The sequence below is a fragment of the Taeniopygia guttata genome, chromosome 11 (genome assembly GCF_048771995.1).
Source record: "Taeniopygia guttata chromosome 11, bTaeGut7.mat, whole genome shotgun sequence".
Taxonomy (NCBI): Eukaryota; Metazoa; Chordata; class Aves; order Passeriformes; family Estrildidae; genus Taeniopygia; species Taeniopygia guttata.
The window spans coordinates 15,947,787-15,960,061 of NC_133036.1; the positions used below are offsets into that span (position 1 = coordinate 15,947,787).

Consider the following 12,275-nt stretch of genomic DNA (forward strand, 5'->3'; position numbering starts at 1 on the left):
CGATCCTTACTTCATCTTGCTCCCCACCCCCTTCTTCATTGTAGTTGAGGATGTTTTCCCTGATGTCCTCCAGATCCTCAGGATGAGCAGATCCATGGTAAATGCCTCCGTGCAGACCCTTGCGCGTCTTCCAGTGAGCCCAGAGGAAGGCGGCGCTGAGCAGAGCTGTGGGGACACAGGAGCAGAGCTGTGGGGACACAGGAGCAGAGCACAGTCATGCAGGCACCAGCAAACCCCAGTGCACAGCAGGGCCAGCACGGCTGCACTCTGGGCTTCCCAGCAAATGTCTGGGCTTTGCACTGTCCAGTGAGGTGAACATCAAACACGGAAGAAGAAAAGCCTTTAAAGAGCATTTTGAAACACCCTTTAAAGCCCAACTCAAAGTTGGTCAAAGACCAAAGAGTGTCTCCGATCTGTCTCTGTCCTGTGTGGAGTTGAACTTTGTCACAGAAAATGCATTATAGAGGGGTACAAAGAAGAAATAACACATTGACAGTAACATACACAATTACACACAAATGAAATACAAGAAGACACAAGACAGAAGAGAAAATTATTTTAGATGTTTTACTATAAAACGAGAATCAGGCACATTTTGCCTTAGCATTCATTAAACATTTTTCTTAAATGCTGAAGTGCATTTACAAAATTGACAAGCTCCAACATCAGATACTGAACATTCTGTAAACAGAAACTTGTGCATTACCAACTCCATAAAAATCAATAAAAGCTCAGAGTAAGACCTCAAAGCATTGAATACCATAAATTAGCAATGCAATGAACTAAAGAAACTAGAATCTCTTACAGAATATCTACGTGTCAGCAGTTCTGTGGAGCAGCATCTGAATACCTCGGGACTGAAACTGGGGTACACAGAATTCATGCCCTGCACTCCTCTAACAAAGATCTACTATCTACCTCAGCTATCTGGGATTCCAAGAGCTGTAATACCACTTAGCTTCCCACGAATTTGCTGCTTATATTTGCATGGCAAATATAGTATCTAGCAGAGTAGGGGAAAACTATGGTATTTTCATACTCTTACCACAACTTTTTAACAAAATGGCATTAACACTAACAGCCAGGAGGAAAATTCTGTGTCTTTATTCAGGCAAACTTCCATGACATTTGAATAAACAAGAAAGACCCCAAGATGTGATCTTTCCTCACTAGTAATACCTTTGGTTTTCCTCTTTAAAATCCAATACCTAAGCCTGAAAATGGCAGAGGAAGACAAAATGAGCTGCTTAGGAGCTGGGACACAACTGGCAAGACACAAAGCCTGCTCCTGCCTGACCACTGCATTCCTATCAGACAGGAAATTTCTCCTAGACTGAAAAATCTGTTTCATACTCAGCAGTATTTTAAACAATGTTTATGTGGTAGCTGTCTCCAGTCTTGCTGTTCAGTTGTATTTGCTTCTAATTATGCATCTGAACAGTTTCTCAGCAATGACGTGAAAATGTGAAGAAAACAAAACTGCAGACACCTTCCATAGCTCACAAATATTGATTCACTTAGGGATGGATGCACAGAGGGATGAGAAATCAGTGATGGGCCATGGCAAAGGAACAAAGGCAGAGCTGGGTCTCCCTCGGGAGTTTTCGGCAGCAGATGAGGCGATGGCTGCCCAGGACACGTGCGCTCACCACAGGTAATACAGGACGTAGTTGCCGTAGCTACCTAGGAGCGCCAGGAAGCAGACGCAGATGGCGAAGAGGGAGGTGAAGCTGAGGCCCGTGTCCTTGTGGAAGATGGCCAGGGTGATCTCGCAGCGGCGGCCGGTGTAGCCGTCGGGGCAGTGGCACTGGAAGGTGCTGGGGGACAGGGCCACGCAGGTGCCGTAGTTGCAGGGCCGCTCTGCGCACGCCGTGTACACGCACTGCCGGCCCGAGGCGTTCTCCAGGAGCATGTGTCCTGCAGGGCAGCTGCACACACCAGGCAGAACAGCACTGTTAGTCTGGGAGAGAACAGCCGTGACAGGCAGCACTGAAGATTTTAAAACACACTTCGGTGACACTTTTTGCACGGTTTCCGAAGCAGCCACTGGGAGTAAGTTATGTGAAATCATGACAGCTCATAGCCTTTCCTGAGGTGGCCATAGCATGAGCTCCACAACTTCAGACCCAGCCTCTGAAAGCCTGGGCTTTCAGAACATGAGTAGTTCCACTGCCTTCTGCAAGATTATTCTTGTGACAACCAGCTGGGTTGGCCTCTGCAGTTCTGGCTAGGCAGGACATGCTGTGCTATGTTCTTTGAGTTTCCAGAGTTAGAGAACTCCATTTGTGTGGACAGTGGCAGTCAGGATTGTGTGCAAATATTAAGGTGTGCGTAAGTAAAGTGTTCATTTGCACACCACAAGCAACAGGAATTAGTGTTGACCTGACTCCAGCCACAAATACAAGAATCTGAGCTCAATAGTGTGGTGTTCCTAAAGCAGCTGGAGGAGCCTGGGAGGGAACAGAGGCAACAGCCTGGGGCAGTGTAAGAAATCAGACCCTCACAAGAGAAAGCATTGACACTGTACAGCACAGGTTTCCCAGCACAGCCAGGGAACTGTGTCACTGCAGCTCACACACCCTCCTGTCCTTGTTCCAGGGTTTACAAGCATCCTGGATTTGGTGCTGCTCTTTACATGGGTTCCATTAGACAAGCAGCTGAACTTGCTCCACAATCCCTGGAGACAGGCTGATTTACATCAGCTGCAGTGGTGTCTCTAAGGACACAGTAACCTGCTCCCTGTGCAGGTGTCCAGCTTTGTGTGCCACTGTGGCTCTAGGGATTTGATGAGATTGCCAGTGCCAGCCTTCAAGCTGCATACTTCAGCTTCCACCCTTTCCCACCTCACTCTGAAGGGTTTTGTGCTTCTATTTCCACCAATTACCTGCATTCATGCATCATCCACAAATCAATACAAATAAATTCCTGGTTGCAAGGGTTATTCCTACAGGCCTCTGAAGAACAGCCTTCTTTGATGCCTTGGGCACTCAATACTGACACCAGCTCTTTCCCCTGAGTGTCCAGAGGGAGTCTGTAGTTGTTAAATCTGACATCCTTCATACATCCTACAGCAAGGCACAAAGAGACAGTTTTAAAAACCATTCAGCAAGAATCATTTGAAGCAGCTGTATGTTTTGGCAGTTTATACGTAACAAAGGACACAGGCTATCAAAGTTTAAATCCATGACTAAATTCATTTAAACTCTCATAGCATTGTTCTTCATTTTTGGACTGAATTTGCTGAGGTTTTAGATCAAGATTCCCAATGTTTTCCACAAGAATCAAGTGCTGCTGCAGGTCTGTGCTGGTTTTGGCTGGGACAGACTTCATTCTCTTTCCAGGGGCTGGTGTGGGGCTGTGTTTGGATCTGTGCTGAACACAGGGTTGATGACAGGGAGCTGTTTCTGTGTTTTTGTCATTGCTGAGCAGGGCTCACACAGAGCCAAGGCCTTTCCTGCTTTTTTGGGGCCATGCTAGGGAGGGGGCTGGGGCTGCCTGGTGGGTTGGAAGGGACACAGCCAGGACAGGTGACCCCAAGTGACCCAAGGGATGTTCCAGACCATGGGGTATCATGCTCAGGATATGCAGTGAGGGCAAGAAGGAGGAAGATGTTTGGAGAGAAGGTGTTTGCCATCCCAGGTAACCAGGTAACATTCCACGGGATGTGGCCCTGCTCTCCTGGAGGTGCTGAACACCTGCCTGGAATTCCTGCAGGGAATTCAGGGAATGTTTTGCTGTGCTTGTGTGCATGGCTTTTGCTTTCCCTATTAACTGTCTTTATCTCAACCCAGGGGTTTTCCAGCTTCTACCCTCATGACTCCCTCCCTGATCCTGCTGGTAGGGAGTGAGTGAGAGGCTTTGAGGGGTTGGAAGCTGGCTGGGGTTAAACCACGACAGCCTAGAGGTAGTCAGTGGAATATGTACCCATCCACTGTGATTTCCATAGAAAAGTCCAAATATTGTGGAGAATCTGTTACATGTGGATAAGCTGTTCTATTCTTCAATGCACCAGTAAAAACTGTTTGTCTGATTTTAAATTGTAGCTTATGACTTACCTTTATAGTATGAAGAGCAAACCACAAATAATGGTGGGAGAGTCTTCAATCAGGGATAGAAAATTTGTACTGAAGATATGTGACATTAACTTTGTATGCACAGGATGCCTCAGCATGAAAACATATACTTTGATTAATTAAGTACATTTTATGACTTTGAAGTCTTTAAAGTTTCAGCTACTTAGCAGCAACATTAATAGCCCTAATTAAAATTATCTTCCTGCAACCATTTGACTTCTTTATTTACCTGAAAACAAACACTATTACTCCCATAAATAAAAAATTCAAAATATGCTCCCTAATTCATATCATAAACTTTATTTATTGGAATACTTCTAGTAAAGCAATAGAAAACAATTTTTTTCTAAATAATTTGTGATACACTTAAATTGTAAATTATTACTCTATTTAATTTCTCTCCAGGCCCTTTTGTATTACTCACTGAAGTAGTCTTGCACAGTGAAAAGATGACCAGCTTGCTTTGAATGGATTTACTAGGACCTGGTTAAAGAGGTGAAGTGCGTGGGAAAGCGGTGACCTGTAGACACCAGGCAGGTTTAACCAGCAGTGATGTTAACCGGCAATAAAACCTGTGCCAATTTGCTTCATTTACACTGTGGGTTTAGGCAAAGGCCAAATTTCCAGTTGAGCTCAGAGTAAAGAGCTGCCATGGATATCCCAAACTTCCAGTTCTTTATATTTCTCCTTTGTGGAACTCCTCATTTTCCAAGCTGGAAACTGATTTGCTTTAATCAGACACTGTGACCTTATGCACTCAGTTGCTAAAAATTCAGATTTTTAGCTCTAATTCAATAAACCATTTCTAATTTTAGTTAATGCTTTGACTGAGTGTAAAATCCAGCAATACTGAGGTAATAAACCAGGGTTTGGTGGGTGCTATGCAATGCACATATAAAATAGGAAAATTCTTTTAGCATAGGAACAGATGTATTTGGGAAGGAAGGAGAGCTGCCAAATGGACTGGGCAGAACCATGCACTGAACCAGCTCTGTCTAAGGGAGGGAGCCATGCACAGTCTATCTGGGAGAAACTTCTAGATCTCCAGGTACAAAAACTCTGCAGCCAAGGCAAGAGGTGACCATCATTATTCCAGGTGCAGTAGCCAAATGTATCTGCAGGCAATTCCCTGCTGTACCTTCTCCTGGTCAGAACAGCTTATCCATCCCTGTTGCAAAGTGTCATGCAGGCAATCTATGTACTTTGGGCTCTACATAAACAAGAAAGTTTCTTGTACTCTGTCTTTATTTTTACAGGTCCATATTATGAACAGTGGGATTGAGAATTCCTACCTTGAAAACTCCTGTTTTGATTGAATGGGTAGGTGTTTCCAAGGACCAAGCTGCTGGGGTCAATGACAATCTCTTTGTATATTCCTGCTGCTTTAGTAATCTCTCTCTTTCCACCTCCTTCATAAAGGCGAAGAGTAAATTCATTTTCATTTCTCTCCAGTGTGATGTGATGCCATTCACCATTATCAATGTGGTAGGAGGGAAGGCTTACAGAATAGTTTCCATCGCCCAGATTGTATGAGACCACTAGGAGTCCTTGAACAACCTTGTGGATAATTAACAAATAGCAAGAAAGAAAAGAAAAGTCATTGCTTGGCATTTTGTATTGACCTGTAACTTCAACCTTAAAGCAGCTATTTAAATTTAGGGTATGTTTATACTGCACATAGGTGTAATATAAAAATACTGCAGGTGCTACTGAATTAGGCAACCTGAATGTGGTAGCAATATACTCACAGTAGTATGTAAGTCACCTTAGGAGTAATTTTACCCGGATCTCTCTTGCACAAATTTATGAGGTTCTAATAGTTAAGAGTCTGGTGTATCACAGCTACAGTGACAGCTCAAACCAACATGGCTGAAGAACTGACTTGTTCAGTGGTGTGTATAAAATGAGAAGCTTGTCACTTTGAGAGCCTGACATCATTAGAACTGCCACAGGCACCTTGCCTAGCAGAGTCTGCACTACACAGAATGGGCTACATGGTTCAAAAGGACACCAGGTACACACCCTATTCACCCTATTCTGTATAGGATCTGCATTTCTCTGCACCTGGCATCAACGGGATACCACAGCTGAGTGGTCAATATCTCAAGTAAAGGATCAGATGTATCTAGCCACAAAACCAATTCCAGGCTCTCGGTGCTTAGCATAAAGTGTTGTTCTGTTTCCATCTCCTAAGCGAGTGTTTCTCTGAGCTGTCCGTGGCTCGGGTGTCACTGTCTGTGAGGGTGCCCTCACCTGCAGGGTGATGTGCTCGTCCCTGGCCCGGGACAGCACGGTGGCGATGACGCCGTGGGGCTGCCGTGTGCGCACCAGGGCCTGCAGCAGCGTCCTGCGGGCAGACACACTGACAGGCAGCTGGTAGCGGATGTGGCTGCCTGCCTCAAACCTGTACTCCTTGGCCACTGCAAGGGAGAGAAACCTTTTTAAACCATCTCCTTGTTATTGCTCTTAATGTCAGAATAAGTGTTGAAAGTAAAGGGAAACAATTGCGATGCACAGCATGGATCCGTGAGACAATTTGTCCTTTGGGACATACTCCTGTATTTATTTCCACAGCTTCTCTAGTCACTCTCATGCTTTATTTCCCTCTGTAAAGAGGTGTTCTCCCACCCAACTTGATCCTGCTAATGGCTCCTCCTTACAGTGCTCACAAGGGGTGACAGCCGGGAAGCAGCACCTCTGGGCCAAGACAAGAGCCTGCAGACCAAGTACCACAATGAAATTTCAGAACCTGCTATTTTATAATTGTATTTCTGCTGCAAACTTAGGCTCCATGAGAGTTAAAATTCCTACTATTTCCAAAGCACAGATCCTTAAGCCAGCAGAATCTCTTCCTGACACCAAGCGAGCAGTGATTTCTAATTCCAGTTGCATGGTTCTAGTTCTTCACAGAAAGTGGTACTGGCACACTCATATTTTTTAGGTTATTAGATATTTCTGAAAGTGTAAACAGATGCAAATCAAACAAATGTAATAAAAAAAAAAACTTTTTTCACAATTTCTTGTCAGGCAGCCATGTCATTATGCAGTCACTGCACAACACCCTCAGGATTAAAGAAATTATCCTGTACTGAGAAAGCAATTTCTCAAAGGGAATTAGAAAAGAAATTGTTGAAAATCACAGGCAACTACACTGCAACACGGCTTTACAAAATATCATATAAAACCATCTCAACTATCATTATCTGCAAATATTTGAAGTTTCCTGTACTGTAAAATTTAGCAGCGTACACTAATGAAACAGAAAAGCAGGGTTCACCTTTATCACATCGATAGCCGTGGTAGCCTGGCAAACAGTGACACGCAAACGAGCCCCAGTCCCCAAGGCACCTCCCGTGGGCACCACAGGAGGAAGATCCCATGGTCTCACAGCTCCCATCCGTCAGGGTGCAGCCCGGGAAGCTGTTCAGCGACTCTGCGGGAAACTGAAGGTCATACACCTTCAAGAGACAATTTGTGATGCAAAATATTATTTGAGAAACATATTTTATTTTTAAACAGAAATAGCTGCACCACTTCACTGTCTGTTCCTCATCTGCATTGCTTAAGTTACTAAGTTTGCTTTTTGACATTCAGACTTCAGCTGATTTTATCATGAACATATTTTGCCTTTGAATAAAGTCAACTGACTACGAAAACAAAAAAAAACCCCTAATACTTCCTAACAAGGCAGACAGCTGGCATAAATATACTGTTATACAACTGGCATTCAGAAGTTCCCTGAATGCACAAAGAAGCTTGGAAAACAGATGCATGAAAAAGGGGATAAGCAAACACACAACTCCTGCCTCATTCATACATCTCCTTCTATTGAGAAATAACTTTTTAAGGTACTAATTCTAATTATCACAGAAAAACCCAGAATTTTCTTGTATTTTACACTGATCTGTGTAGGCATTGAATACATTGATAGAAGCAGATGTTTCATGTATAATACGAACAAATCTCCCAAAAGTTTAATAAAGAAGTTTTTTCTCTGCTGAAGCAAACATTACTCTGCTCTTACCTGAGTATCCAAGATGAAATTGCGCAAGCAACCAGAAAAATGTTTGTGTAGCAACTGTGGGTAGGAATATGGTAATGACTCTTTCACACCACCCAGCTGGAGAACAGGGTTCACATTCAAATACCTTTAAAAATCATATCAATAATAAAAATAGATGTGCATCTACCTTCAAACATAGGCAGATAAATAAATAAATAAATACACCACTTTTCCAAATAATAAAGGCTTTATAACATAACAGTAGAACACAGCTATTTTATCTTCTCTCTCTGAAATAAAGCTCTTTATTTTAAAGGGTACTTTTTAAACGTGACAGTGAAACCTGCTGTAAGTTTAACTGTGGGACACTATTACATTTTGGATATGTTTGCATTCAAATCAGAAACAGCTGTGATATTCTACACACCATATTTTCCTTCAAGTGCTCTGTGTGTACACAGACATCCTATGCTGTAGGAATACTACAAAAAAGGCTGTTCTGTGAATGACAAAACTCAGAAATCTAACAGTTGGGTTCATGTGGTCTAAAAGGCATGGTAAACATGTCCAAGTTCTGCATTTCATCTCTCCAAGCCAAAGAACTCCATGCATTTTTGACCTCATACTTTCTTTTTCCCAGAGTTATCAATTAATTTCTTTTGTTTTCATTTGTCCTTATATTTTTCCCTTTCTTTGTGCTCCTTTCATGACCAGGAGAGCTCCATGCAGCTGCGGACAAGGCTTAATCCCAATGCTCATCAGAATGCTTGCTTGGATTATCTATTCCACAGCTAAAGTATCTTTGTTAGTACAAACGTTTCCCTAAAATATAACCTGACTATTCCTTACTGTAACTTTAGACCCTGTACAGAAGAGATTGTCTAAATCCTCTTTGTACCATTCTTTTATACACACAGAGACTTATCATCTCTCTCCTCAGTTTTCCTTTCTTTCTGTTAACTGACCTCAATTCCTTCATTCTTGATTCCTACTCTCAGGGTGAGTTGATCAGTCACTGCTCTACTCTGGACTGTACCCAGCTGCTCCTTGTCCACCCTGCACTGTGGGGCACCAACTGCCCCCAGGATTCTGATGTCAACTGGCCTAAATTTGGGAGGTTTTAAAGAGCAGGCTCACAGTGACTTGATAAACGAGAGAAATCCCACAAAAGCGCCAGTAATAGCCACAGAGTTTTGGGGTTGACAATTAGTACTGCAACACTACTCAGTGGAAGACTGGTTCCTTAAAATTTGTTTAGTTCTTTGAGGTCCAGGCTTGGTGAGAAAAGAGGAAATGCTTTTTATGCTCCTAACCATCAATAACTCTGCTTCAGTCTAACAGGTCAAGTGTTTACAGGCTTAGAAAGAACTGCCTGCCAGGGAAGCTCCAGGAACGTACCTTGCTCTCCGTGGGACAGACCCCAAGACTTGGCAGTTCGTGCGATCCTCAGTGGACAGCCAGCGGCCAACGCCTTCGATCTCGGACAGCGCGGCGGCGCTGCAGCCATCCAGGGTGAAGCGGACAGCCTGTGCCACACACAGCACACCCAGCTGGCTCCTGCTGCACCCACCCTCCGCTTCTACCTCCTGCACACTACCCAGCCAAAAGGGCTGGGGTCTCCCTGTTCTCTTTATCTTGCAATAGCCATTAGAGCTAAAATGGAGCCATTTAACAAAAATAGGCACTTCTCAACTTTATTTGTGCTTCTGAGTATTTTAACCACTCACACAAGACCTATAGCTGCATTTGCAAGTAAATAAATATCTGCTTTTTGTGCATAAGTAATGGATTCCAGTGGCCACGTTCTACATGTGCTGCAGCAGAGCTTAGAAAAGGTAAAGATTGCAGAATATGGATTACGACATCAGTGGATGTGGAATTCACAATAAGGTCACCCCAAAATTTCTATTACTCATCAAACCTACACGATCGGTTAGGACAATACCTATTGTCTGTTCTTTATTGAAAGGCTGTTTTTTCTACCCTCCTGTCTCTGCACAGGGAAATATTTTTAGAAATATTAATGTCCTGATGTGGGAAAGAAAAAAATCCAATAACTGACCTGACCATTGGTTCTGACTTCCAGTCGATGCCACTTCTTGTCTGCTACATTCACGTGACTTGGAAACTGCAGGACCACAGAGCCTGAGCCATGGCTCATCTTCAGCACAGGAATACCACCAGAGAGTTCTAATACAGCATGAACAAGAAATTCCACATCAGCTACAAAATGTCACTTTTGGGTATCTCAGCAGTTAGTGACTGTACTGATTTAATGGATATTGCTAGTGCCATACAGGGGGGTCACTACAGAAATAACTAGAATTATACCCTATGTCTTCTATTAAGCAGAAGTACTCATTCAGTATATTATTTACTTATACACTTTAGATTATTCCACTTCTCTGTCAAAATACTGAAACTAATTCCTGAGAAGCAATCTGCAATTTTATGATGCTCTAAAACAATTAATATATGTATGTTTCTTCTTTCTCATCTTCTACTCAAATTTACAAGCAACTGCAAAGCAACGAAAAAAAAATAGGTAAATTATTAACTATACAACCACATTACCTTTCAATTAATCAGGACTATATAAAATGCCAACCATACTGTTAATCTTGTGTGCTAATTTACAAAAAATAAGCAGCAGTAACCTTTTTAATATGTGTCAACGTAAAGCATTAAGTTCTACTTGTAGATGAATCTTCCCACAATGGCACGTGGGGCTGGATTCATCCATCACATCATTGCCAGTTTCAAAAAATCTGCAAAATTGTCCCAAGACCAAAGGGAGTTTAAGTGGATTTCTTTTCTCACTAAACTAGATAAGAATGACATGCAACTAAGACTGCACTACTCATGTAATACCTATCTTCAAAGCACCTAAATTCCTTTATAGCACTACAGATTTCTAGGCAGATTGTATATATATATATATATATCAATGTGTTTTGCTGTCCCCTTCATTTCTACAACTCTGTGATGAACCCAAAGCCAGAGGTGCAGACTCTAAAAATAGACATCAAAGGAGAAAGACTTGTTAGGAAATGCTTCAAAATATTTTTACACCACAAAATAAATTAGCTCATTAAATGGAAAGACAGAATCCATAGTCTAATTGTTACACTGGTCACAAACAATCCATTCTCAAAAGACATTGAATTTTTCCACACCCTTTTGCAGAAGTACCTATTGCAATAAAGTTTTCTGTGCTCCCTGGTTCTGGATTTGATAAAGGGCCACTATATAGTAAAAGTCCATCTGGAACCACAGTAATAAATTCTAGAGAGAGAGAGCTTTCAAAACAAGGTCTGATGGGACGAAACCATGCATAACCATTTCCATGGAAACTGTGCTTAGTCTGCTGGCAGTCTGGTCCATGAAAGGAAGCAGGACAAAGACATCTGAAAGACCATAAACAAAAGAAATAGTCAAAATTCACCCATGTTCAGTTGTTTTTTGGTTCTGCATGCAGCAAATGCAGAACTTAAATCACAGTTAAAAAATCAGCAAAACACAGATTTTAGCAGAATTTTAGGTGTGTTTGGCAATTATTAAAATGCTCTAAGAATACAAAGTCTTTTTGCTCCTTATACTAACTCCCTCAAAAAAAAAAAAAGTATTTTTGATGCCAAGTTTTTGAGAACAATGAACTTTTTTCCTAAATATCACAGAACATCAAATATCAATTTATTCCAGAGTGAACTTGGGGATGTTAATTCCTGGCTGGAATTAATTTCACTAAGGGAATACTGCTGCACACCAGGTGATGTTATAATAAAGCAAGTTTATACTCGAATCCTTTTTAGGCTCCTTATTACCCATTGTTTGAACTATATTTCACTCCTACATCCCTACTGCTACCACTGATATTCACCTTTATTATTGTTATTATTATTCAGCTCTCCTGGAAAAGAGAAAAAAACAAGGCACACATGCCTTCATCCTGAATTAGGTGCTCTTAACAAATGAGAAGTGTTAATTATGTGTTCCCCAAGATTTTCTTTGTTACTCTTGCACTTTTTGGGACCACAGCCCCATCGAGGCCATCAGGAAGCCCCTGCTGCTGTTAGGTTTACACCGCAGTGCACTTGTGAGGTTTTTCTGTTTCTCCTCCAGTCAGAAGTGCATTTGTGGTTATTTCAGGCAGGTACTGCATAAGCACCACTCCACACTTTAAGAGCAGAGGGCAGCAA

General features: G+C 42.2%; 1 protein-coding gene across 1 annotated transcript in view; it reads right to left on the reverse strand.

Moving 5' to 3' along the window:
- Positions 1–12,275, reverse strand: part of LOC100232129 (neural-cadherin) — a 60,890-nt gene that overhangs the window by 5,046 nt on the left and 43,569 nt on the right. The window contains exons 23-32 of the mRNA XM_072934211.1: positions 11,269–11,483; positions 10,139–10,266; positions 9,475–9,602; positions 8,098–8,221; positions 7,351–7,531; positions 6,327–6,493; positions 5,366–5,630; positions 2,885–3,065; positions 1,684–1,928; positions 11–165 (exon numbers count right to left, since the gene is read on the reverse strand). Of these exons, the coding sequence (XP_072790312.1) occupies positions 11–165; positions 1,684–1,928; positions 2,885–3,065; positions 5,366–5,630; positions 6,327–6,493; positions 7,351–7,531; positions 8,098–8,221; positions 9,475–9,602; positions 10,139–10,266; positions 11,269–11,483 (1,789 nt within the window). The remainder of the gene's footprint in view (positions 1–10; positions 166–1,683; positions 1,929–2,884; positions 3,066–5,365; positions 5,631–6,326; positions 6,494–7,350; positions 7,532–8,097; positions 8,222–9,474; positions 9,603–10,138; positions 10,267–11,268; positions 11,484–12,275) is intronic.